The following is a 27,110-nucleotide window of genomic DNA, read 5'->3' on the forward strand; positions in this document are numbered from 1 at the left end:
CAGTACTTACCTATAGGTTTGGCCATGTATTCCGTAGGCTAATGGAATAGAATACCTGGCATATAGTATGTGCAGAAGTATGTCACCTTGCTCCAGGACCAGAGGGTTCCAGAATGTGTGACAAACACGTGTACTTATGTACCTCTAAACTTTTGCCTCACATGCTCTATCAAGCTATCAAGGTACCAACTACCTACATTTAGCAAACTCCTACAGAATCCTCAAAATCTTAGCTTAAGATACCTTTCTCTTCTCTGTTCAAGCCTTGACCTAGGCAGCTGGGATCATCTGGGCCTAGTTCTGATTTGGACCATTAGCATGAGAAGTGAGTTCCCTGGGGTCAAGGGTTCTGACTGGCATGAGGTAGGGAGAAGTCGAAGCTTGCTGAAAGCATGAATGAATGAATTGCATGAAAGGTCCTCTGGAGGCGGTCCTAAAGTGGAAACTCCAGAGTCCACCAAGCTCTTGGGCATCCGCATCCCCCAACTCGCCGGCCCTCCAGAGGCGGGGCCGGGGAGCTGGGGCGGGGGCAGGGTTTCCGGGCGGGGTCTTCGGCTCTTCCGGTTCGGCCCTCGGGGCGGGGCCGGCGGGGCGGGGCCGGCGGGGCGGGCGCTGGCGGCGTCAGGGCGGTGCGAAGATGGCGGCGGTGCCTGAGCCCGCGGCGGCCGGCCCCAGCGCGAGTGAGGCGCCCAGCTCGCTGCTGCTGGTGGTGGGCGGAGAGTGCGGGTGCCCGGGGCTGCTGGCCTACGTGCTGGAGGAGCTCGAGCGAGGTTGGGGCGGGCCGGGGCGCGCGGGCGCGGCGGGGCGGGGCGGGCGCGCGCCGAGATTCTGGCCCCTGAGGAAGGGGTCGGGGTGGGGGGTCAGAGGCAGGAGACAGCGGGACCTCGGGGCCGGGAGCGGGGATTGTTCGCGGGATAAGGACTGGACCCAGGGGTGTCAGGGTTGGGGGTGACTGGGGCAAAGACCCGGGGTGGCGGGGATTCAGCGGCGAGGGGTGGGGAGGCAGGTCGAGGGGCCAAGAGCCGGAGCAGAGGGTTTAAGGATTCCGGGTGTGGGAGGCCAGTGGGGCCCAGGGGCGGGGCGGCCGGGCGGGGGGCGGAGGCTGGATCCTGAGGGGCCGGGAGGGCGGCGCAGGGTTCCCAGGCGGAATTCTGGGGCAAAGGAGAGGGGTGGGACCGTAAACGGAGGAATCTAGGCCCTGGCGGCCTGCGGTTCGGTACCCCCTCACCACTAGGCGCATGACTCGGGCACAGGCCCTGGGCGCCCTTGTAGGAAGCGGCATCGGTGTCGGAGTTGGGCAGCCCCGCCCAGCCTGGGATGCAGACAAGGGTGTAGACCGGGGAGGGCACACGGGCTGGGCTTTGAGGCCCTGGCAATTGTGTAACGCAGGCGACCGCTCAACTTCCCGCCCGCCCGGGACCGTCGAGGGGAAGGCGGGGTGGCCTGGATTGCCTGGGCTTAGCAGCAGAGTAGTGCTGCAGGGAGGAGTAGGCCTGGAGAGGCTAAGCCCAGAGCCGCGGGGTTCACTTTTAGTTGCTCTAAGAGAAGCTGCTAATTGGGGTGTGGGCGGGTGCGACCTGCCCAGAGGATTTGGCAGCTGGGGTGGTGACTCATGGGTGCACCTGCAAGGTTCACCTGCAGCCACTTGGCATGTAGGTTGGGCAGATGTGGTGCACCCCACACCGAAGTTGGAAGGTATTCACCCATGCATCTCAGAATGACAGGTGCCTTTCATGGCCTGTAAAATGGGATTGCAGTCCACACTTCAGTTCTGAGGATAGACCAAGTTTAAGCACTCCCGTGGTGTCAGGGGTGCTTAGACAATGTAGAGGGTTAGGGGAGCATGGCAAGAGAAAGGGCCTCCGGGCAGTGAGAATGACCTGTGCCACACTGGAGAGGTAGCCTGGAAAGTCAGGGGAGCTGCAAAATCAGTGGAAAGGGTGAGATGAAGGGGACATTGACCACTTGGGAGACGGACTTTTTTGCTAATGTTCTGAGTCTTATCTGTAAAATTATAGGTTATGTTCTATGTTCTTGATGCAATGGGAGTCAAGGGGAGGATGCTGGGGTAACCCCTCTCATCAGATACTAGTTATTGAAACTTTCAGGGAGCTAAGGAGCCCAGCTAACCCCACACCCCCATGCCCTGCCCTTACCAGGCATTCGGTCCTGGGACATTGACCCTGGCATCTGTAGCCTGGATGAGCAACTCAAGGTCTTCGTGTCCCGGCACTCAGCAACCTTCTCCAGCATCGTGAAAGGTGAGACTGGGCTCCCCAGGTGTCCTAGCTGCTTCCCTTCCACTTGTCCATTGGTTAGGTGTTTCTGAATGCTAGGCGTGGAGAGAGGGGGGCACGGTAATAAATAACCTCAGTAATAGTGTAGCTGAGATTCTCCCCAATGCTGAGTACCAAGCAGTGGTGGCCACTGACCCAGTGTCAACGTCCTCAGTCCTCAACAACCCACAAAGCAGGAATTAGTGATTTTGTCCCCCTTTTACATATGAGGCAGCAGAGGCATAGGGGATGGGAGACCTCCAACCAGCAGTCTTTTGGGTCAGAAGCAGCTGGGGCTGGCGTGTCAGGTGGTGTGTCATATAGAGGCTTAGTAGTAGGAAAGGGCGTTTAGAAAGAGAGGCACTGCGAAGATTGAGGGCCCAGGGGTGGAATATGGGCCCCGCATAGGGAGGGACTGTGTCTGGCTTGTAGTGGTGACCTCTGTAGAGGACCAGGTGCACAGTAGCTGCTGAATAGATGGGCTGAGAAGAGGCCAGATGGAGGAGTAACCAACTCTTCCTTGGCCTCCTCCCTACCCCACCCTCTCTAGCATGTGGCTAGGATTGGGGAGCGGGCAGGGGTGACCCAGGGTGAACAGAGCAACTGAGTGTGGCATGGGTATTCCCTACAACCCCTCCCCTCCCCCCGCCCCCAGCATGTTGAGTCACCTCCCAGCCTCTGGGTGGGAAGGAAGTGTCTGTCACCTCATTGTCCCAGTGACTCCTGGTGGCTTCCTGGCCTCTAACGGGATGAAGGGCTAGAAATCCCATCTGCTCTGTGTGACCTTGTTGGCCACTTCCCCTCTATGTGCCTTGGTTTCCCCCTAGTGAGACAACATCTGTGTGATAAGACTAATACTGACAAGCATGATATTTAGAACACATCTGGGCTATGGGGTCAGACCAGGCTTTGGCTCCCCCCTCCAAGCCCATGAGGCTTTATGCCCCACCCACCACTTCCTGATCCTCAGAAACCTTGGTCCTGTCTCAGGGCCTATCCCATATGAGCCCTCTTGTGGGGCATCCCGTTTTGGCTCTTCCTGGGTTCAGACTCCTTGTTTATAAAATGGAGTGATCATGGTATACCCCACAGAGCTAACAGTTGGGAGTAGGGCCCCACAAGAGACCTTGTCACCGCCATGCTAGTGTGTGACCTTCAAAATGGCTTGTTGATTCTGCTTTATGATTTGTGGTTCTTCCATGTACCTCTTAATCCTGGGTGACCCTCTGGCTGGAGTTCCCAGGAAATAGTCTACAGGAGCCTGTGGCTGCCTGGGGCCTCACAGGGCAGGCAGTGTCTGATCCTGGGACAGCCCCAAACTCATAGGGTCTGGTTCCCTCACAGGCCAGCGCAGCCTACACCACCGTGGAGACACCTTGGAGACCTTGGTCCTCTTGAACCCATCCGACAAATCCCTGTGTGATGAGGTAGGCAGGGATCGGACCCTAGGGGAGATAGCTGGTCACCATTCCTATCCTGATCTTCCTTGTCCCTGACATCATGCTGTATGAAATCCTTGTCTCTATACAGGAAGCCTCTCCTGATGATTCCAGCCTCAACTTACTCTCTCCTGGGGAAGAATTGAGATCAGAAAAGGCTGGAATTTGGGAGAAATGGGTGGGACTGTAAAGATGGAAGGGAACAGGCAAGACTCTGCTGATGTGCTTTTACCCATATGGGCACATTAGTTATCAGCACTGAATTCTGAATACTCGATCTTGTAGGCTTCTGAAGCCTTCTGCCAATTATTGCCCATCAGGGAGATGAGTACAATAGAGCCCTGGGGCACTCCTCTAGAGACCCTTGATTCATCAGATAAAAAATGTTCACATTTACTCCTTCAAGGGGCTTAGTCTGGAGGATACCTCCCTCTGCATGGCTTTAGGATTGGGCTTGTGGGAGCACAGAAAAGGTATAGAGGGTCTCCAAGAGGAGTGGGCTTTGTAGGATGGAGTTGGGCTTTGTAGGATGAGTAGGAGTTTGCCGGGGGGTGGAGGTAGGGCCCAGCAGAAGACCTCGAGTATACCCTTCCAGATTCTATTAGGGTTGAACATTGACCTAGCCCTGGGTTGGGACCAGAACAGGTATAGATTTGGGGCTACCCCAAAGAGGGGTTCTGGTTATGTCACTGCATAGAATAGCTCCTTTAACACTCTTCCTCCCACCCCAGCTTCGGAACCTCCTGTTGGACCCTGCCCCTCACAAGCTCCTGGTACTCGCTGGGCCCTGCCTGGAGGATACTGGGGAACTGCTGCTCCAGACAGGGGGCTTCTCATCCCGCCACTTCCTTCAGGTTCTGGGGGACAAAGAGGTAAGTACTTTTGCCCATCCTGGCTCATCCCCATCTGGCTGCATGCTACAGCGACCTGCTGCCCCCCTTCCTGTGAGCCCCATCCCCTCCTGCTCTGTGGACCGTGGTGGTGGCACATGTGCCCCCTGTTCTCAGCGTCCAGTCACAGTAAAGACTGTGCCTAAGGTCATAGGATGTCCCAGAGGCTTCTAGTGGTGCCCAGATTCCTGATCCTCTCTGGGACAGAGCTGGGGGGTGGTGGTAGGGGGGCAAGTGAGCAGAAAATGCTGCCAACCTCACTTTCACACTGTGAATGATATGGTAGTATAGTGATGCTGAATAAAGCCAGCACAGAGATGGGGCATGGAGTCTGTTGTGGGGATTAAGAGCAAAGGCTTAGAGGCAGGGAAGGGTTGAGGAGAGGGACAATAGGTGAAGCCAACCTGGGGAGGGCTGCATTTTGTCCTGGTCTCTTGAGTTAGCAAGAGACCCTCCAAACTCCAAGAAGCAGGATGGGGTATCTGCCTAGTTTTCTCCAGGGTCTGGGTGTTGCCTGGCACTGGGTAGCCCCTTAACCTTTCCCTGCCCCTCTACAGATCCAGGATCTACTGGTCTCAGCATCACCTCCTACAGAGCCTTCCAAGCTTACCATCACCTGTCCAACCTTCGGGGACTGGGCCCAGCTGGCTCCTGAAGTGCTGGGCCTCCAAGGGGTGCTGCAGCTGCGACTAAACCCACCAGGGCAGCTGCCAGCCTCTGAGGGCCTGCGTGAGTTCCTAGAGTACGTGGCTGAGTCACTGGAACCGCCGTCTCCCTTTGAGCTGCTTGAGCCACCAGCTTCCGTGGGCTTCCTCAGGCTCGCTCGGCCCTGCTGCTACATCTTCCCTGGGGGTCTCGGTGATGCTGCCTTCTTTGCCGTCAATGGCTTCACTGTGCTGGTTAACGGTGGCTCAAACCCCAAGTCGAGCTTCTGGAAACTGGTGCGGCACCTGGACCGGGTGGATGCTGTGCTAGTGACCCATGCAGGCGCTGACAGCCTCCCTGGCCTCAACAGCCTCCTGCGGCGCAAACTGGCGGAGCGGGAGGAGGCAGCAGCTGGTGGGGGCTCTGGGGATGACCGTCTGCGCAGACTCATCTCCCCAACCCTGGGGGTGGTGTTTCTCAATGCCCGTGTGGCAGCTTCACGCCTGGTATGCGGTGAGGATGAGGCAGAGCTGGCCCTGAGCCTCCTGACTCGCCTAGGCCTCACGCCCCTGCCCCTGAGCCGTGGGCCTCTGCCAGCCGAGCCTACTGTGCTTTTCCAGAAGATGGGTGTGGGCCGGCTGGACATGTATGTGCTGCACCCACCCGCAGCTGGAGCTGACCATTCTCTGGCCTCTGTGTGTGCCCTTTTGGTATGGCACCCTGCTGGCATTGCAGAGAAGGTGGTACGTGTGCTGTTTCCTGGCTGCACACCACCTGCTCGCCTCTTGGATGGTCTGGTGCGCTTGCAGCACTTGGGGTTCTTGAGGGAGCCTGTGGTGACGCCCCAAGATCTGGCAGGACCTCGGCGTGCTGAGAGCAAGGAAAGCGTGGGCTCCAGGGACAGCTTGAGGAGAGAGAGCCGGACAAAAGCACCTGCCAGGCCTGTCCAGGAGCGCTCTGGGGTGGCCCGGAAGGAACCACCGCGGGCTGAGGCCCCTCGAAGGGCTGAGAAAGAAGTTAGGCCCCCCCGGGAGCTGAAGAAGGAACCCAAGCCTAGTGTCCCTCGGGCCCAGCCCCAAGTCCGTGAAGTGCGCCGGGCAGCCTCTTCTGTGGTCAATGTCAAGAAAGCAGGTGCCCAGGCAGCCCCTAAGTCTCGCAGAGCACCTGCTTCCACCAGCCTGGGTGGCCCACCAGCAGAGAATGGACCCCACAGCCCCCCGAGCTTCCAGTGCAGAGAGGCCAGCCCTCCCTCAGAGACCCACAGTTCCCCTGCCCCCCAGCAGGTGGCCGCACCTAGTCAAGAGAGCAGCCTGGAACTGGGGCTGAACCTTGCCAGGGAGAATGCAGGCAACTCACAGGAGAATTCTCTGGAACTGCCATTAGTCAACAGCACCCCCCAGCCATGTACCCCCTCGCCTGTGGAAGCCCACCAGGGCCCAGCCGAGGGCAGTGGGCGGATGTCCCTGAGCCCCCTGCGGGGTGGGGAAGCTGGGCCAGATGCCTCACCCACAGTGACTACACCCTCACTGCCTGCTGAGGTGGGCTCTCCACACTCCACAGAGGTGGACGAGTCCCTGTCTGTTTCTTTTGAGCAGGTGCTGCCACCAGCTCCTGCCACTGCCAATGAGACCGGGCTGAGCCTCCCACTGCGGGGCCCCAGGGCTCGGCGTTCAGCTTCCCCACACGATGTGGACCTGTGCCTGGTGTCGCCCTGTGAGTTTGAGCACCGCAAGGCTATGTCCATGGCACCAGCTCCTGCATCGCCTGGGAGCTCCAACGACAGTAGTGCCCGGTCCCAGGAGCGAGCAGGGGCTCCAGGGGCTGAGGAAACGCCACCCACGTCTGTCAGCGAGTCCTTGCCCACCCTGTCTGACTCAGACCCACTGCCTGCTGCCTCTGGCACTGTGGACTCAGATGAGGACACAGAGGGCTTTGGGGTCCCTCGTCGTGACCCCCTACCTGAGCCCCTCAAGTTTCCCCCACCTCTGCCCACTCCGCCCAGCATCTGCATGGTGGACCCTGAGATGCTGCCCCCCAAGCAGGCCCGAGTAGCGGAAGCCCTCAGCCGTACCCGCAAGTCCCTTGTCCGCACCAACCCCGGGACTACCGCCCCCAAAGCCACTCCAGTGACCACTGCCAAAACCAAGGGACTGGCAAGTGGGGACCGGAACAGTCGACCCCTCAGTGCCCGGAGCGAGCTCAGTGACAAGGGAGGTCGGGCACCCCTGTCCAGGAAGTCCTCAGCCCCCAAGACAGCTGCTCGAGGCCCAACTGGTAAGTGCCTGGGGACTGGGAAAACCTACAGTAGGTTACTGGCCAGCTCCTTCTGTGCCCTGTTTGTTGTGTGACCTCAGCCATACCCAGGGTTCCTAAGACCACCACACACCCCGCCCCGGCCCCGATTCACTTCTTTACCAGGAGGAGGGCATAGACTTGCAATTGAGGCTTATAGCAAAAGGACCCAGAGCAGACAAGCAAAAGGGAGGCCACAAGGACAGGCATGAGCCTCCTGTTGCCGCCCTCATGGGGGGGTACCCACAGTGCTGACTCCATCTCTCACTATGTTAAGAAGATCTGTGTGGGGTTCTGTTTACCAGGGGAACCCAATAGACTCAGCACCCATAATTTCTATTGGGGGCTGATAATATAGGGTCTCTTCCCCCAGCCCCCACCTGACATGACCCTAAATTCCACTCTCCCAGAAAGGGGAAAGCAGGGATCCATGTAAGCCACATTCATATATGGACAGTTAGTAGAGTGAGCTGCTCTTAGGGTTTAGGGAGGGATGGAAATCCAGGTTCCCCGACACCAGCCAAGGGGCCAACCTGTCAGCTTTCTGAGAAAAGTGGTCTCAGTCCCACAGTGCTTAAAATTTTTTTTAATGGTCAACTATATGAAACAACTTCCTGTCTTTTTTTTTTAAATAAATTTTATTTTTATATTCCCCATACAATTGCAACCCCCTTATTTTGACCCCAGTCCCTCCCCTCCCCCCCCCACCCCCCATAGAGTGTCTCTTGTTCATAGTTTTTTGTTGATTTTGATATTTTCTTATAGTTATTCATTTGCCTGGTCCCTTATTTAAGTTTTCTAGATTCCTGCTACGAGTGAGACCATCCGGTATTTTTCTTTTTATTTCTGGCTTATTTTGCTGAGCATGATCCCTTCCAGCGCCATCCATGTTGCTGCAAATTGCATGTGTTTATCTTTTTTGAATGCTGAGTAATATTCCATGGTGTACATGGACCACATCTTCTTGATCCAGTCATCTATTTTTGGGCATTTGGGCTGTTTCCAAAGCTTACCTATTGTAAATAGTGCTGCTATAAACATAGGGGTGCAGGTGCTCTTTGGAATTGATGTTTCTGTGTCCTTTGGGTAAATACCTAGGAGTGGAATTGCTGGATCATATGGAAGCTCTATGTTTAGTAGGTCCAGAAATCTCCACACAGCTCTCCATAGTGGATGGACCAGTTTGCACTCCCACCAACAGTGCAGGAGAGTTCCTTTTTCTCTACATCCTTGCCAACGTTTGTTGTTGATAGTTTTTTTAATATGTGCCATTCTCACTGGTGTAAGATGGTACCTCATGGTAGTTTTGATTTGCATTTCCCTGATTACAAGTGATACAACTTCCTGTCTTAACTCTGTTTAAGTGTGCAGTTCAGTGACATTAAGTGCATTCACATTGTTGTTCATCCATTACCATTCTCCATGTCCAGAACGTTTTCATCTTTCAGAACTCTCTCCATTAAACTCATTCCACAACCCCTCTTCCAGCCCCTGGCAGCCATCATCCTAATTTCTGTCTCTGGGGACCTCATAAGTGGAATCAGTGTTTGCCCTTTTGTTTCTTTCTTATTTCACTCAGCAAAATGTCCTCAATATTTATCCATCTAGCCTGTGTGAGAATTTTCAGTTTTTCAAGACTGAATAATATTCCAGTGTCTGGATGAACCATCTTTTGTTTAGCCTCTCATCATCCAGTGGACAATTGAGTTGCTAGGAGCATGGTGTACAAATGTCTGAGATATTTCCTATCATTCTGTGGACTGCCTTTTTATATGGTTGATAGTGGGTTTTTTTGATTCCTAAGTTTTCAGTTCGTAAAGTCCATATTGTCTCCTTTTCCTTTTGTCTCCTATGCTTTTGGTGTCATATCTAAGAGATCATCAAATTCAATGTCCTGAAACTTCGGTCTTAGGTTTTCTTCTAAGAGTTTTATAGGTCTGGCTCTTGATCAGTTAAGTTCATTTTTGTATGGGGTGCTAATTAAGATTACAGTTTCATCTTTTTGCATGTGGAGAACCAGTTTTCCAAGCACCTTTTATTGGAGAGACTGTCCCCATTTAATGATCTTGGTGCCCTTGTCAAAAATCTTTTGACCATATGTGGGATGGTTTATTTCTGGGCTCTGTTCCACTGATTTATATATCTTGTCTTTATGCCAGAACACATTGTCTTGTTACTGAGCTTTATAGTAAATTTAGAAATCTAGAAGTGTGAATCCTCCAACTTTGTACTTCTTTTTCAGGATTGTCTTGGCTATTTGGGATCCCTTGAAGATTCCATTATACATTTTAGAATGAGTTTTTCTGTTTCTTCAGAAGAACATCACTGGGATTTTGATTTTGATCTATAGATGGTTTTTAGTAGTGTTAATACCTTACCAGTATTAACCCTTTGCACTCCGCTGTCCCCTCTCAGGGGACATCGGAATTCTAGCATATCACTCGGATGTCCCCTCTCAGGGGACATTGCAATTTATTAGTGATTACGGGGAATTGAGGTTATTTCAACGCAACTTTTTGAGACATGCATGTTTCCCTGAAGTTTTATCTTGAAATGGCACAAGAAATTAAATCAAAATATCGTAAAATGGTTCGGAGTGCCAAAGGGTTAAGTTTTCCAATTCATGAATGTGAGTGTCTTTAATTTCTTTCAGCAATGTTTTGTAGTTTCCAAATACAGTATTTTGCTTCTTTGGTAAAAATAATTCCTAAATATTTTATTCTTTTTGATGCCATTGTAAGTGGAGTTTTCTTAATTTCCCCCTTTGCATTTTCATTGTTATTATATAGAAATTCAACTGGTTTTGGTTCACAAACTAGTACTTTGATGATTTCATCTATCAGTTCTCACAGATTTCTTTTGTGTGTGTGGAATCTTTAGGGTTTTCTATACTACTACATTTTGTAGAAGAGATAACCTTACATTCTCTTTTCCAGTGTGTATGCTTTCACACCTTTTTCTTTCTTAATTGCTCTGGTTAGATTTCTAGTCCCATGTTGAATACAAGAGGTGAAAGTGGCATCATTGCATTGTTCCTGATCTTGGAGGAAAAGCTTTCAGTCTTGGACCATTAAGTATTATGTGAACTCTGGGTTTTTCATATATATAATTTTTCTTTTGTTGAGATAGTTTCTTTCTATTCCAGGTTTGTTGAGTGTTGAGAATGTTGAGTTTTGTCAAATGCCTTTCTGTATCAGTTGAAATGCTCATGTGGGGTATTCCCTTGTTCGGTCAATGTGATGTGTGACATTGCTCAGTTTTCGTTTGTTGAACCATCCCTGCACCCCAGGAATAAATCCCACATGGTTGTGGTGTGTTATTTTACTATGCTACTGAATGTGGTCTCTTGGTATTTTTGTTAATTTTTGCATTATGTTCTTAAGAGATATTGGTCTGTATTTCATTTTTCATAGTGTCTTTGTCTGACCTTAGTGTCAGGACAATGCTGGCATCATAGAAAGCATTTCTTGCTCTTCAGTGTTTTGGAAAATTTTGAGAAGGATTGGTATTAGTTCTTCTTTAAGTGTTTGGTAGAATTCACAGGTAAGCCCAGACAGTTTGATCATTGATTCAATCTCCTTACTATGGAAAGTTACATTTCTTTAAAAATTTTGTTTCTTTGTAGTCAGTATTAGTAGGTTTTATTTTTTAGGAATTTGTATTTTTGTCCTATTTGTTGGAGCACAGTTGTTCATAATACTCTCATAGTGTGTTTTTATTGCTGTGGAGTCATAGTGGTATCCCCATTTTCATTTCTGATTTTACAAATTTGAGGGTTTTTTCCTTTTTCAATTTTGTTAATCCTTTTTAGATTAGAAGAACCAACTTTTGGTTGGTTTTATTCTGTTTTTTTTTTTTTTTATTTTTTTTAATCTGCTGTTAATTATTTCCTTTCTTCTAGATTTGAATTTAACTTTTTTTCTAGTTCCTTAAGTTGTAAATTTATTGTTGATTTGAGTTCTTCTCTTACATCAAATATAAGCATTTATAGTTATAAGCTCCCCCTGAGCTGTCTCAACAGATTCTCTCTTTGTCTCTCAGCAGTTTGATTTTGTATGTCAGTATGGGTCTGTTTGAGTTCATCCCATTTGGATTAATTGAGCTACTTTGATGCTTATGTTTATGTCTTTCATCAACTATGGCAAGGTTTTATTCCCTGCCACCTTCTCTTATACCCCTTTGACCTTTTCTCCCTAGCATCCTCACTCTTAACCTTAGAAGCCTCATATCATTTATTAGCATCACTAGTTTTTAAGAGTATTTTGCTTTGTGTAATCCACTTTGTAAAGTCCAATATTTGTAGTTTTGACTTGCTTTTCTACACATAATTCCCTCCAACTCCTTCCATTCCATTTTGCTGTAAGTGGCAACATTTCATCTTTATGGTATATCCATTGTGTGGATATACCATACCTTGATCCAGTTCTCTATCAATGGGCATTTAATTGTTTCCATACCCTAGCTATTGTAAATAATGCTGCAATAAACATAGCAAGAGCACATAATTTTTTGAGTTGATGATAGATCCCCAAGAGTGTTTCCATTTTTAGTTTTTTTAAAAAAGATTTATTTATTTATGCATACAAGAATTGGGGTACAAGGCCAGAAGTGCAGGGGGTGAGAGGATGCACCAGAGACAGAGTGGGGAACAGAACAGGCAGACGGACTGAAATACACTGCTGAGGGGGGCAGCGGGTGAGACAGGAGAGGTCTGCTGCTCCATGTGGGTCAGCTCCCTGGCTGGCTGGGGATTGAACTCGTGCTGCAAAGGCTGTGGATAGCTTCACAGTGCTGTGCTTAACCCTTTTGTGCCACAAGGGAGGCCCTCCATTTTTAGTTGCTTAAGACAAATCCAGATTGCTAAAGGGTAAACATTCTCAGCTTTGCAGGCCAGCTGTCTGTGCCATAATCATCGGCTGCTGTAGGGCAAACGCAGCTCAGTAAGTACCTGAGTGGGCATGTGTTCTAGTAAAGCTTAACCACAAAAGCAGCAATTGCCAGGCTATAACTTAGGGCTCCTACTTGACCGCTATCCTGCCCATGGAATCCTTGATCTCTTTTTTTTTTTTTTTTTAATTTTTTTTTTATAGAGGCATGTTTTATTTATTTATTTGTTTGTTTGTTTGTTTTGTTTATACATGCACTGGGTACAGTCAGAAGCGCGGGAGGGTGAGAGAATTCACCAGAGCCAGAGCGGGGAGCAGAGCAGGCAGAAGGACCGAAGTACACTGCTGAGGGGAGCAGCGGGCGGCAGGAGAGGTCTGCACGCCATGTGGGACCCTCCTCCGGTGTCCGGGAAGCAGCCGGGGATCGAACCGCTGCAGAGGCCACGGGCAGCCTCGCAACCCAGCGCTCAACCGCTGCGCCACCGGGGAGGCCCGGAATCCTTGATCTCTTGTTGCCATTATGCTCTGCCTCCAACTTCCCCACACTTTGCACAGCTTTGATGACCTTCCCTTCCCAAGGTTCCACTTGGGTCCTTGTTTTCTCCATCCCTAGTTATGAGTGGGAGACTCTGCTGCCCTAGAGCTGGGGTCTTATTATTCTGCAAATACCACAGGTGCCCCATGGGCCCACACCCTGAGCTGGGCAGTGTTTATGATTGTAGGATGGTTTAAGTGTCGAGCAGACTTTACACACCCAATACCCTGCTGTGATCAGCTGGTCATGAGCCCACGTGCCCAGGAGTGGCTACATCCCCTTAGACTCTGGATTCACTCTGTCTCCATCCAGACTGCCACATCCTGAGTTTCCCTTTGCAGCTTTGTTCCTCCCACACCCCCTCTGGGTCCCTATCACTGTTGGGGGCAGGGTTTTTTGTCTGCTTGGTCACCACCATGTCCTCAGGGCCTGGCGGCCCAGGAGGTGTGATCAGTGTCTCTTGAGTAATTGAACATGTGGAGACTGCAGAAGCAGCAGCGCATTCCAGGTTCTGGCTGCTGTGGGAGCTCAAGCTTCTCAAAACTCCCTTTCTGGAAGCCCTTCCCAATTGCCCCCACCCTCTGACTCTAGGGTTTTCTGTGCTCAGGCACTGGCCAGGGAGGTTCCAGGCACTGAAAGGGAGCCTTGGGTGTTTGCAGAGATCATTGGGATAACTGCCCCTGCCAGTGTGGTGCTGTGCAGAGAGATGCCAGTGGTGCTGGGAGCCTTGTCTTGGGTCCTGGGTCTTGGCCCCTTTCTGGTTTCAGAAACTCATGACTGACCCTGTTCTCTTGCTTGCAGGGGCAACCAGCAGCCGTCCAGGAGGATCAGCAGCTTCATCTGGCTCTCCTGTCTACCTTGACCTGGCCTACCTGCCTAGTGGGAGCAGCACCCGCCTGCTGGATGAGGAGTTCTTCCGGCGCGTGCGTGCCCTCTGCTATGTCATCAGTGGTCAGGACCAGTGCAAGGAGGAAGGCATGCGGTCTGTATTGGATGCACTGCTGGCCGGCAAGCAGCAGTGGGACCGTGACCTCCAGGTGTGTAGCCACTTGAGGCCTCAGGTAGTCTGACAACACTAAATGTCATTATGACGTTGCCCAAGCTCCTGGCATGGAACATGGGGTGAGATGCCTTCTGATGTCTTATTGTTAACCCTGCACAGTCCTGTGAGGTCGGTGCCACCTTCACCCAAGTCACAGAGGAGGAAGTAGATTGTTCCCAACAGGACAATGAGACCAAAGTGAGGAGTCTGTCCCAGTCTCGGGACCTTGTTCCCATCATGTCCATGTCCTTATCCATCTGTAGCAAACTTGGACCTGGAGAGAGCTGGTTTGACTCCCTGACTCTTAACCACTGTGGTCGCATGAAAATTAGCCAAGGAAAATGATGGGATATGTGGTGTCTATGCAGCTAGAAAGTTGAGAATTTATGCAGAGGCTGTGCTTGCTCAAAGCCACATAGAAATAGAGCCTTAAATATTGAGCCAAATCTAGGTAGACAGGGAAGTTTCCAGATACATGGTACACAGGTATTGTGTGTGAGCACTGACACCGGCCTTGTATGAGCAACCTCTGCTCTTACACAGCTGATAGAGCAGAGTCCCAGATGGGAGGCACAGCAGATGGGAGCCAACTTGACTAACCAAGGAAGCAGAGGGAGATCAGAACAAGAAAAGGGGGGAGCAATGGAGGCAGAGGGTGAATAAGAAGCATGGGGTGTGGTCCAGGGATTCACAGAGCTATGATGAACTGTGTTGTGAGGGTCCTTTGGGTGCTGTGGAGAAGGGAAGGGACTTTGGGGCTGGTCTGGCTATAAGCATCAGGTGATGCACGGCAGTGTATGGAATGGGATGGGAAGCCACTTCACTCAATAGCGGTTCACTTGTCTTCTCACAGGTCACCCTGATTCCTACCTTCGATTCAGTGGCGATGCATGAATGGTATGAGGAGACGCATGCCCGGCACCAGGCTCTGGGCATCACGGTGCTGGGCAGCAACAGCACTGTATCGATGCAGGATGAGGCCTTCCCTGCATGCAAGGTGGAGTTCTAGTACCTCCCCACTGCCAGAACCTGCCACTGTTCTGAGATTCTCCTGCATCAGAAATAAACCAGGTACTTCAATTGGCTGTAGCCTCACTTCCTCGTACCAATGGGATTCTTTGTCTGAGACAGTGGGCCCTCAGTCCCAGGGGACAGATTCTGAGGACTCCCTGGTGGCTCCAGGTCAGACCTAGGGGTGAGAGTACCTCTCAGGTAACAATCATGCTGTCTACCGCCTTCCGGTCTAACCCAGTGACCATAAGGGTCCATTTGACAGACTGGGAAGGTGGCATTCCCCCCAAAGTCAACTGCAGGACCCCTGTCACACAAACCAGTCAGTGCCGAAGTGAGCTGTGAACCCAGTCTCTGCTCCAAAGCCATTAAACCAGTGAAACTCCATCTCAGAAACCATTGACACTTATGGCAGGAGAGGCACACTCTGCAGGAAGGGCTTCAGAGGGATCCCCCCTTCCTGTCTCTGTACCAAGATAAAAACACCTAGATAGAGTATTAGACAAGGTCCCATCAAGATGGATTGAATGGCTACCCCAAAACCACATTAGTCTGAACCCCAATACCTGTGAGTATCCCCACAAATGGAAAAAGACTCTTTGTGAATATGATTAAATGAAGGATCTTGAGATAAGGTCATCCTGGATTAGGGTGGCCCTAAATCCAATGACAAGCATCCTAAGAGACAGAAGAGGAGATTCGGAGAAGGCACATGAAGCCTGAGGTAGAGAGTGCAGTGCTAGGACTCCAAGCACAGGACACTTGGAGCCATCAGAAGCTGGAAGAGTCAGGAAAGATCCTTCCATTGAACTTTCAGAAGGAACCAGCCCTGCCCACACATGGATTTCAGATTCCCAGTGTCTAGAACTGGGAGAGAATAAAGTCCTGTTTGTAGTCTCCAAATACATGATCATTTGTGATGGTGGCCCAAGGACACACCGCACAGCATGGTCTAACCTCATTGCGTCAGCACATGCTCTCTTCCTGCAGACGGTGACTGGATCGCTGTGTGGCCGGCTGCATGGGCTTCCGTGGTACAGGCTCCTCTGCATCACAGTCCGTGTCTGAGTGCGTTCAGACTGCTGTCAGAGTACACTTGTCTCCCTTCATCTAAGGTGTCAGTCACAATCAACCATGGTCCAAAAATATTTCATACAATAAGATATTTTGACGGACCACATTTACCCAAATTTTACTATACTCTATACATTATATTTGTTAAAATTGTTCTATTTTTAATTTTTGTTTTTATTCTCTTAATCTGCCTGATTTATAATTTAAACTACTGGAGGTATGTGTGTATAGGAAGAAACAACACATGTAGGGTGTCAGACTGTCCATGGTTTCACACATCCACTGGGGATCGTGGAACAGGTCCTCTGAGGATAAGGGGGACTACTGTACACAGATTGGGGCATGGGGGGTGTTTAAACAACACATTTCTCACAGTTCTGGGGGCTGGGGAATCTAAGATCAAGGTGCCACAGAGTTAGTTTCTGGTCAGGATTCTCTTCCTAACTTGGAGGTGAAAGGCCTTCACCCTGTGTACAGACATGGCCAGGGGGAGGAACACTAGTCGGCAAGTTTTCTGGAGCCGATATAAGAGTGCTGATCCCATCATGGGGAACCACCCTCATGAGCCCATCTAACTCTAACTACCTTCCAAAGGCCCCACGTCCAGACACTATTACCTTGGAGATTAGGACATTCACATACAAATTTTGAATTTGTGGGGAATACATAAAACTGGGGATCAGAGTTGCAGGGCCAGCAGCAAGCATGAAGATTTCAACAAAGGATTGGTTTCAGCACCTGGCAACTTCCTATGGGAGCCAGGTAAACAATCACTGGTAATTTCATGAGAAATGTGGAGACCTATCTCTGGGCCTGGTAGTCAGGATGGGCAGATAGACATTGGGTGATCCTATGGGAGCCCCAGGAGACACAGGAGAACACTGTGGACACTGAGAACACGGCGGTGATGCCCGGGAACCGGTACCTGGTCACCATCTCAGTGCACACATGGTGGCCAGGAGGGGGCGCAGTGACAAGCAGGGCTTCAGAGGCCCTGGGATCTGGATCAGAGACTGCAACCACCTCTCATCACCATTTCTACCCTCTACTTCCAGGGAAATTTTCAGGGAAGGAAGTCCTGGGTCTTGCCAAGTTGACTCAACACAAAGTCAGCACTGGCCACTTCTGCTGCCAGGCAGGGTGGGTTATGTTCCTTGCCCTCCTATGATCACTTAGTCCCAGTCTCCAGGTGGGTCATTTCATACACAAGGCTGCATCCCCCCGATTTTCATTTTGCCTAAACTGTCAAGTGGGGGTGGCGTCTTCTCATTTCTTTCCTAACCAGGGAGGTTTTCTTTGTTTAACTTTAACTCATAAGATTTTTGTCTCTTTTCATTTGTATATTATAATTTTTTTTCAATAGGGACAATAAACTTAAAAAATAATTTGGCAAGCAAAAACATAAAATTTACCATCTTAACCATTAATAAACTTTTTTTTTTCTAGTTTTTTTTTTTTTTTTTTTTTTTTTTATTTATACAAGCACCGGGTACAGTCAGAAGCGCGGGAGGGTGAGAGAATTCACCAGAGCCAGAGCGGGGAGCAGAGCAGGCAGAAGGACCGAAGTACACTGCTGAGGGGAGCAGCGGGCGGCAGGAGAGGTCTGCGCGCCATGTGGGACCCTCCTCTGGTGGCCGGGGAGCAGCCGGGATCGAACCAGCGCTGCAGAGGCTGCGGGCAGCTTCGCAACCCAGTGCTCAACCGCTGCGCCACCGGGGAGGCCCTAATAAACTTTTGTGTTGTAAATGTTTTCCAAACTCACCTTTCAGTTTTGTTTAAAACGTTTATAGCAAAGCCATTCATTTATTTATGGTTTTCAAACCACACTCATTAAATCTCTCTTGGTGCTTTAGGAGACCTTTCCTGCAGTTGACACGAATTCTCCCAAAAAACAAATTGCTTATAAGTTCCTATTATTTTTTTTTTACCATTTAGGATTTATTTGGGGATGAAGAGAAGTAGGGCTGGCCCACCCCAGAGGGATGAGTGACTGTCCCACAAGCCCTCCTCCCTGAATGAGACTGTGTATTGGCCTCTTTCTGAATCTGCTCTAACCCAGGGCTGACTTCTTTTCCATGCTCTTGTCATTGGTGTAGCTTTGGTGTCCAAATAGCTGATTAGGTGGTTTTTTCTTCTATTTTTTTCCTTCATCAATTCCCTTCTGTTTTCCCATGCTCATTCTTGTTGGAGTTGTCAGATCTCCACAGAGGGGCCCAGACACATGCAGGAGAAATGATGTCAGCTTCTGTTTCTGACCAAATAGTGAAGCCAAGCTGCCCCTCCCCATCGAGTTAAAACAACTGGAAGTGCTGGATTGAGTTGGACAAGGCAGCTTTGGCCTTCTGTCTTCTTGGACTTTCGGATGGTGAGTCTGATAAGACCTCAAAGGGTGTTTTTAGAATCAGAATTAGTTTTCAGGATAGAAAGGAAACTTGGATATCTCCAACCTTGTGGTTTGGCGCTGGGGGGAGAATTGGAGGTGGTGAATCAAGTCCCATGACTGTCACCTCATGTGAGTTTGCAACCCAGACATTATTTGGGTGTCTGCCAGCCTCCACTGGGCAGCATGGTTTACAGCAGTCTAGGATGGTAGTGACCCTAGGGGTTTGCTGGAAGAATCTACATACACACACACATAAACACACACACGCTATAAGGAATTTTCCCAATCACATCCCAGTGAGTACGAGCTAGCATCAAAACTCAGAACCTGGGCCTCCCCGGTGGCGCAGCGGTTGAGCACTGGGTTGCGAGGCTGCCCGCGGCCTCTGCAGCGCCAGTTCGATCCCTGGCTGCTCCCCGGCCACCGGAGGAGGGTCCTGCATGGCGCACAGGCCTCTCCTGCCGCCCGCTGCTCCCCTCAGCGGTGTGCTTCCGTCCTTCTGCCTGCTCTGCTACCCACTCTGGCTCTGGTGAGTTCTCTCACCCTCCTGCTCTTCTGACTGTGCCCAGTGCTTATATAAATAAATAAAAATAAATCTTTAAAAAAAAAAAACACTCAGAACCTACTATCACAGAAGTGATAGTAGCCAGAACTTTCAATTTTGGGATCATCAGACCCACCACAGGTATGTTTAATTCTGAAGTGTGAACAAAGCAAAAGGTAGTATTTGCAGAAGAACCAGATAGAAGAGAAATTAAATTAATCACTGAGATTTCAAACACTGGATGGGGTTGATCATGGATGTGAGATGGCTGAGGAAGAAAAATCTGATGAACTGGAAGATGGGACTGAGGACGTTTCTCAAACATGAGAAAAGAAAAACATTGAAAGAATAGAAGCAACTCTGAAGGAAGGTAATGACAGAATTTTCCAGAATTCATTAAACATGTCAGTATTTTCAGAATGCCCCCAAAAGGATATACAAAAACAAGAATGAAAGTGCAGAAAAACAAAGTTGAGAAGCAAAGCAAGAATGACAATTGGAGCGCCAATGCCCCAGCCCACAACAGGGAACCCAGGACACAGTGGGGATCCCCTTCAAGGGGCTGGGGAAAAAGTCACACCTCTTAACAACCGGGATACATTCTGAGAAACACGCCTTTAGGCAATTTTGTCATTGTGTGAGTGTCATAAAGTATAATTACCCAAATGTAGATGGGACAGCCCCTACACACCTAGACTTGATGGCACAGTGCTAAGACCACCTTCATATATGCAGTCCATGTTGGTAAAAGGCCATTTAGCATCCTGTTATTATAACAACCCAGAAACTATCATACAACAAGAAAGGAGGATATGGGAGAAATGAAGACCCTCTTTGATCAAAATTCTGAGGCAATTTTTCAGAAAATAGCTAGACGGACTGTGAAAAGGAGGAAATGGTGAACATAAAAGTGGGAAATATGTGAGTGCCACTAAAGAATCGCCATCTTTGTTAACAAGATGTGTAATGTCCCATGTATAGGAGTAAAAACTTAATTAAATTTAGACAACAACGTGAAGGAAGAGCTGATGGAGTAAGAAAGCTTTAAATCCTTGTTTGATGGGAGAACATTATTTGGGTGAGCAGAGTATGATATTAAAAATTTGTCATAGTAAAGACTAGGAGAATAGAAGTAAACTGTAACTTCCCAACTACTAAAGAGGAAGGGGGATTAGAGTGAAAAAGAAGTAATCCAAAATAGTCCTTCCAGGGCCTCCCTGGTGACGCAAGGGGTTAAGACGCAACTTATGAAGCTAGCCACAGCCTCTGCAGCACAATTCGATCCCCTGCCAGGGAGCAACCCGCATGATGCAGCAGACCTCGCCTGACTTGCCGGCTGCTCCTCTCAGCAGTGTATTTCAGTCAATCTGCCTGTTCTGTTCCCTACTCTGTCTCTGGTGAATCTTCTAACCCCCACACCTCTGGCCTGTACCCCAGTTCTTGTATGCATAAATAAATCTTTAAAAAGCAAAATAGTCCTTCCAAAGGGACGGTGATACAAATAACCCAAAATAATAGAAATGCATAAAAATTTCCAGTGATTTCAATAAATATAAATGAACCAAAAAAAAATTTAAAGGGAAAGATGGTCGGACTATATATATTTTTTAAAGATTTATTTATGCATACAAGAGCTGGGATATAGGCCAGAGGTGTGGGGGGTGAGAGGATTCACCAGAGACAGAGTGGGGAGCAGAACAGGCAAATGTACTGAAATACACTGCTGAAGGGAGCAGCAGGCGAGTCAGGAGAGGTCTGCTGTGCCATGTGGGTCATCTGCCTGGCCCAGAGTGCTTCAGAGTGCTGAGACTTAACCCCTTGCACCACCAGGGAAGCCCCTGGACTGTATTTTTGAAAAGTGAAGTTTCATGCTACTTAAAAGAAACATCTAAACATAAAGATGCTGAAAACTGAAGAAAAAGGGGAAGACAAATCTAGTTTATCTTTTTTTAAGCTGATATAGCCATATTGATTACATAATGTAAAGTTTTGGCATGTTACCAGAAATGAGATAAATTAAAGCTTTATTTCACTAAGAAGATATAAAATGTTTCAAACTTGTGTGCACTTGATAACACAGTCTCAAAGAGCTACTGGAGGGGATCATACATTTATCCCTCCCCCCTCCCTTTTTTGAGTTATTGATAGTTTTTCTTATATTGATCCAGCCTTACTTCCTAGAACGAACTCCACTTTGAGCCTGGGCTTTGGCCCTCAGTACTTGGTGTATCTTTCCCTGCTTCAGATTTTGATGTTGCTCTTTCTCATCACCCTCACTCAGCAGCCGAGGATCACACAACTTCCAACCACCTAGAACATGTGGTGAGAGGCAGGAGGGGGAGAGGAGAGACATGATGAATCAGGTACCACTGCCACTCATGTCACTGACCAAAGCAAATCACATGACAGCTCCCTGTACAAATTGCCTCAACTCAGGGAGGGATTGCATTAGCCTCCAGGTGGGCAAAATCATCTAGCACAAAGTCCATTTTATACTAGCGAGGAATAAATATCTCATGTGGTGATTGCACACACAGGCGTATCGGCTGTTCCCTCACCCTTTCCCTGGTGGTCACAGGACTGACTGGAAAATCATTCCTGTGGCCCAGTCTTAAAAGGATCACACTGCATTTCCATGCTTTCTACTGAATGCTTATTACTTTCATACCATCATAAAGTTGAAAATTGGGACCATTCTGAGTGGGGACCATCTGGGCCTGGAAGGAGGAGAGCAAGGAGAAGCAAAATCACTGGTGAAAATCAATCACTGCTGACAAATCTCCCCCAACGAGAGTTTTGTCCTGGCTGTGGTGGGCAAGCTGTCTCTGCAAAGAGCCAATAGTAAACCATTTTTGGTATTGTTGGCTATACAGTCTCTGTGCAGTCCACTCAACCCTGAGGTAAACTTCATTTACACAAATAGACAAAGGTGGCACTTTGCCCTAGGGCGGTGGTTTGCCAAGTCCTGCCTAAGGGCCATAGTCTCTGACTTTCCCATCCAAGAGCTGGAACAGTTTGGGGACTGGAGTTCCACCCCTTTCTCTACTTCCCCTCCCCCATTCCTCTCTATCCCCTTTACCCTCACTCTATCCTTTTCTCCCTCCCTCTCCCCCAATCTCTCCAGACAGCTGTCTGGTTCAGCCTCAGCTGAGCTTGCACTAAAAATATCCCTGCTGCTGCCAAGATACCTGGAGGCCCTGGCCCTGCAGCAGGCTCAGGATCCTCCTTTGTGACCTTGGCCTGTAACTCCACCCCTCGATACTCACCTTGAGTCTGCCCTTCTCCCTCCCACCCCGTTTCTCAGTATTGCTTCAATATCGAATCAGCTCCAGACTTTGAAGCCCGGGGGTCCTCTCCCTTAGATCATTCATCACTGGCAACCACTCAAATCAGTGGATGCTGCCCTCTCGAGGTGAACTCAAGTTGGGAGACACACAGGGGATGCATGAGGCACCCGGGGATCCGGAGCCATTATGGGATGCAAAGATTAAGCCATGTTGGGAGCAGGAGCTCATTTCTGCCCCTCCGGTGAGACCCATGGAGGCAGACTCTGCTTAGAGGAACCGAGAGGAGATTGGGAACCTGGGGCTGTGGCTGGCGCTGCAGCTGCTCAGATAACCGGCTGGAGCTTCCTGCGACTTCCCGTTCCAGGGGTGGGAGGCGGCCAGGATCGAGGGCTGTTGGGGTCTGGGGGAACGAGTTGGGAGAGGCTGATGCTGGGGCTGGAGGCCCTGGTTCCCTGTGGAGCATCACCAACCAGGGCACTTTTCTGGGGAGACGTGGGCTTGTGGGATGCATAGTTGGCCTGCCAGGAAAGGCAGGTAACACCAGCTCATCTCCCCAGCCACATCTACTGTGGTTCCTCCAGGAAGCTCTCCCTGCTTTTGGTCCTCTGCTCCTCCTCTGGTTTTTGCAGGCACACTCTGTTTTAAATGCCACACTGTCACCAACATGTCTGTTTGGTTTTTTTTTTTTAACTCCTAACCCTTCCAGACTCTGTTTTATCTGTTCTCCCCACTGTGAACCCCTGAGGACAGAGGGGCAGCAGGGTTGCTGCTGGGAGAAGACAGGGTGTGTACCCGCTGACCAACACACAGCTGGTGACTTTACCCTCCTGTACATAGTAGGTGCTCAGGAAATGTTGGTTGAGTCCTAGCTTGGCGGTACTGCTGGTTGATCTTGGGAATGTTACTTTTCTGCTCCCTCATCTCAGAAATAAGAAATTACCTGAACCTCTAGGTGCCTCAGACTATGAACAAACTACCTGGTTCTGCATTCTCTCCTCCCATCCCTATGTCATCTTTGGGGATATAAAGTCAGGGCGGATGAAAGCTTTAACACCAGAGCTCCTGCATCAAGTGACTCTGACATGACTTTGATGCCTGCCTCCCCAACCCCTCACCTGTAAACCGGGAACCACTGCCCTCCCCCCCTTGCCCTTGGGGAGGCATGTATGGGAAGGATCAATACAGTTGGACAGTGTAAGTGGTGCCAGGACCCTCAAACTACCACCCCAGCCCTGGAGGGTCAGCAATGATGTGGAAGAAAGGCTGGGTGGAGGCGAGAGGCAACTATATAGGAACTGAGAGTTATAGATAGAGAAGTTACCAGTCAGATGTGGGACTGGACAAAGGGCATGAAAGTCGGAACAATTCTGCTAGACGCAGCCAGGTGGCAGAAGAGGTGAGGACAGATTTGTGAGCCAGGCCAGACCACGTAGGCCCTGAAGGCTTCAGGGAGACAGCCAGGGTCTTTAATGATGATGTTGGGCAGTTACCAGAGAACTTGGAGCTGGAGAGGAAGGTGATTGTGTTTGGAAATGCTCTGTGAGCCCCGGTTAATGTCCTGAAGCCGTGTACACAGGAATAGAGCAAGCAAATGCAGGGCAGGTGGTAGGAGACAGGTTTCTCGCAGCTGGAGAGGGAGATTGCAGATAGGCAAGGGGAGGAGACTGGAAGGATTCATTTGATAATAGATTAGATGCAGAGACATCTGCCTGAGCTCATGTTTAACTTAATGTAGATACCATTCAATTTAGGCAAAAGAGCTACATATGGAAAATCAATATTTATAGATATGTGCCTAATCATAGGTTCATATACACACATTTGTGTCCTTGTCCTGTCATCTGAGGGACTTAGAAGCAACAGCACCCCAGCAGCAACCAGCATGCCTACTGCCCAGGCCTCAGCTTTTTCTTTTTTTTTATTTATGCATACAAGAACTGGGGTGTAGTCCAGAGGTGCGGGGTGTGTGAGAGGATTCATCAGGGACAGAGTGGGGAGCAGAACAAGTGAATCTACTGAAATACACTGCTGAGGGGAGCAGTGGGCAAGAGAGGAGAGGTCTGTTGTACCATGGCCATGTAGGCCAGCTCCTTGGGTGGTGGGGGATTTGGGGATCAAACTTGTGCTGCAGTGGCTGCCAATAGCTTGATAGTGCTGTGTCTTTAACCCCTGCACCACTAGGGAGGCCCCAGACCTCAGTTTCTAAGATGATTCTCTATAGAAAGCCTCCAGGGGCCTCCCCGGTGGCGCAGCAGTTGAGCGCTGGGCTGCGAAGCTGCCCGCAGCCTCTGCAGCACCAGTTTGATCCCCGGCTGCTCCTGGGCCACCGGAGGAGGGTCCCACAAGGCAAGCAGACCTCTCCTGCCGCCCGCTGCTCCCCTCAGCAGTGTACCTCGTCACTCTGCCTGTTCTGCTCCCCGCTCTGGCTCTGGTGAATTCTCTCACCCTCCTGCACTTCTGACTGTACCCAGTGCTTGTATAAATAAATAAATAAATCTTGAAAAAAAAAGAAAATGGCTTTAAAAAAAAAAAAAAGAAAGCCTCCAGGATTATAACTTAGGAAAAAAAGCCCTACTCAAGGACTAGGGGAGGAGATATACCAGATGAGTCTGGAGCATATCGTAATGACAAAAGTAAGGAAGTATTAAAACAAACTAAAAAAACCTGGATGCAATGGGGACATGTCCTAGGGACATGACATGCAGTGAACCAGCTTCCAGAAGCCAAAGTTAGTACAATTTCAGCAACATAATCAATAAAGCATAAATAAAGATAATAAATGAAGGACAAAAATAAATCTTCAGGCAGAAGAATCCCAAATAATTTGTGCAGATGCTATGGAGGGGAGAAGAGGGACCCCCCACCTTCAGGGTCTGTGCACAGGACTTCCTTCCAAAGGTCAGGGCATGGAAGTGGGGGGAGTCACTTTACAGTAGAGACACCTGACAGATGCTGCTCAGCCAAGTACCAAGGCCCTGTCAGTGGCAATCACAATGATGGCAAGTGTCTCGGACACACTGTGGTGAGAGGGCACATCACCTCTGTGGTCCCCCAAACCCATTCCCCTGTCCAACTACAAGTAAAACACCAGGCAAACCCTGACTGAGGACATCCCACACACTCCTTAACAGATCTCAAAATTGTTAGGATATCAAAACCAGAAAGTGAAAATATATCTGAGCCCAGAGGAACTTAAGGGATCTGATAGCAAATGTGAACTGAGGTGCTGGCACCAAAGGGACATTAGGGGAAATGGAATTATCTTAATAACATGTGAGCTTCAATTAATAATAATGCCTCAGTACTGGCTCACAGCATTGTGGTCGGAATGTTAAGATGTCAGCATGTGGGGGTGGGTTACGCAGAAATTCACTGTACTATCTTCACAATAATCCTATAAATTAAAAACTGCTCTAAAATAAAACTGTTATTTTACAAAACACTATTGCTGTCATGGGGACAGAGATGATCTGGGTAGCGGGAGTAAGAGGCCTGCTTAGGAAGCTGAGGCAGCAACCAAGCTGCAGATAGCTGGACCAGGACCTGAGCCACCTTGGTGCACAGGAAAAAGGGGTAAATTGGGCCTGTCTCAGAGACACAGGGGCAGCAGGACCAAGTGTGGAATGATAAAGAGAAGACTCTTAGGGACACCCTGATGGTCTGCCTCTGAGGCTCCCTTACTGAGCTGGGAGGTCAAGGTGGAGCAAGCTTACAGCCAGGGACAGCAGTCAAGGGCCCCAGTGGAAGACTGAATGGGGCACCACTCAGATAAGGAGAAGGGGAGGCCTTAAAGATTGGTGATAAGACGGACTTCTTGGGGGGATGGTTCTCGGCCTGGGGCCAGATCCTGAAGCTGCCCTCATAACGTTCTCCACTTTGTGGCTCAAATAAGGATTACTACCCTCCCGCTCACAGGTCTGTGGGGGACATCAAACGAGCCTGCTCAGTGCCTGGAATACACTGGGGGCTAAGAAACATGTCACCACTGCCCGCTCCCACCAGGTCTCTATTGGAAGAAATGGCGCCTGCCGCTTTAAATTATGCAAATGATTTAGGGTGGTGCTAGGGAGAGAAATTTTTTTTAAAAAAGAGCCTCTTCTTCAGTTTAGCCAATCAGCGCACTGGGCTGGTGGCGCTGGCCGCCTAAATGGCCCAATGGCGGGCGGCGCGAACTCAGAGCCCGCCCCAGCCTCCCGGCGCGGCAGCGGGGGTGGGGACTCCCCTGGCCACGCCCCGGGGGTGGAGCTGCGGGCGGCGGCGCCGCAGCCGCGGAGGGCGGGGCAGGACGGGGCGGGGCGGGCTCGGGTGTCAGCGACCGAGCCGCAGGTGGCGGCGGGCGCGGGGCTCGGCCCGAGCTCGGGAGGTGAGTGCTGTCCCCGGGAACCCCGAACCCTCCGGCCCGCTCAGCTCCCCCGCGCCGGGCAATCCTGGCAGCCCGCGGGAGCAAAGGCACGACGGGGCGTGAGGGATGGCGAACGGGGTGGGGGGCTGCGCGGTGGGCGTCCCGTTCTCCCCCGCCTCTCGATCATCGCTGGTCAGTGGAGGGAGACAGGGTTCCCATTCCACGTACCCGGTGTCCAGCCCTAGAACCAGAGCGAACAGAGGGGCGGCTACGACGCGAGACCCCTCCCCAAATCCCTTTATTCTAAGCCTGGATCCGGGTTCGGGGATGCAGAGATAGGGCGTTGCTCCCACTCCAGCCTGGGGTCCAGAGAAACAGCCGAAGTGGTTATTATCCCAATTTCCCTTTCCCAGCCATGGCCTGCTACCCTGAGGACAGAGATGAGGAGCCCCCTTCCCATTTTC

General features: G+C 50.2%; 2 protein-coding genes across 3 annotated transcripts in view; both read left to right on the plus strand.

The window, feature by feature from the left end:
• The first annotated feature begins 637 nt into the window (after positions 1 to 637).
• Positions 638 to 17,379, plus strand: MAP1S (microtubule associated protein 1S). Its single transcript, XM_037506139.2, has 7 exons — positions 638 to 770; positions 2,160 to 2,261; positions 3,621 to 3,703; positions 4,447 to 4,587; positions 5,163 to 7,524; positions 13,765 to 14,000; positions 14,859 to 17,379. The coding sequence occupies exons 1-7, from the start codon at positions 638 to 640 to the stop codon at positions 15,012 to 15,014; spliced, it is 3,213 nt and encodes a 1,070-aa protein (XP_037362036.1). The 3' UTR covers positions 15,015 to 17,379.
• Positions 17,380 to 26,619: 9,240 nt separating this feature from the next.
• The window catches only part of FCHO1 (FCH and mu domain containing endocytic adaptor 1), a 34,864-nt gene continuing 34,373 nt past the window's right edge, over positions 26,620 to 27,110 (plus strand). For both annotated transcript variants that reach the window (XM_037506140.2, XM_054693355.1), the window contains exon 1: positions 26,620 to 26,667. The gene's annotated coding sequence lies outside the window, so the exon portion shown is untranslated. The remainder of the gene's footprint in view (positions 26,668 to 27,110) is intronic.

This window comes from Talpa occidentalis, unplaced genomic scaffold (assembly GCF_014898055.3).
Source record: "Talpa occidentalis isolate TD23 unplaced genomic scaffold, MPIMG_talOcc4v2.1 talOcc4.12, whole genome shotgun sequence".
Taxonomy (NCBI): Eukaryota; Metazoa; Chordata; class Mammalia; order Eulipotyphla; family Talpidae; genus Talpa; species Talpa occidentalis.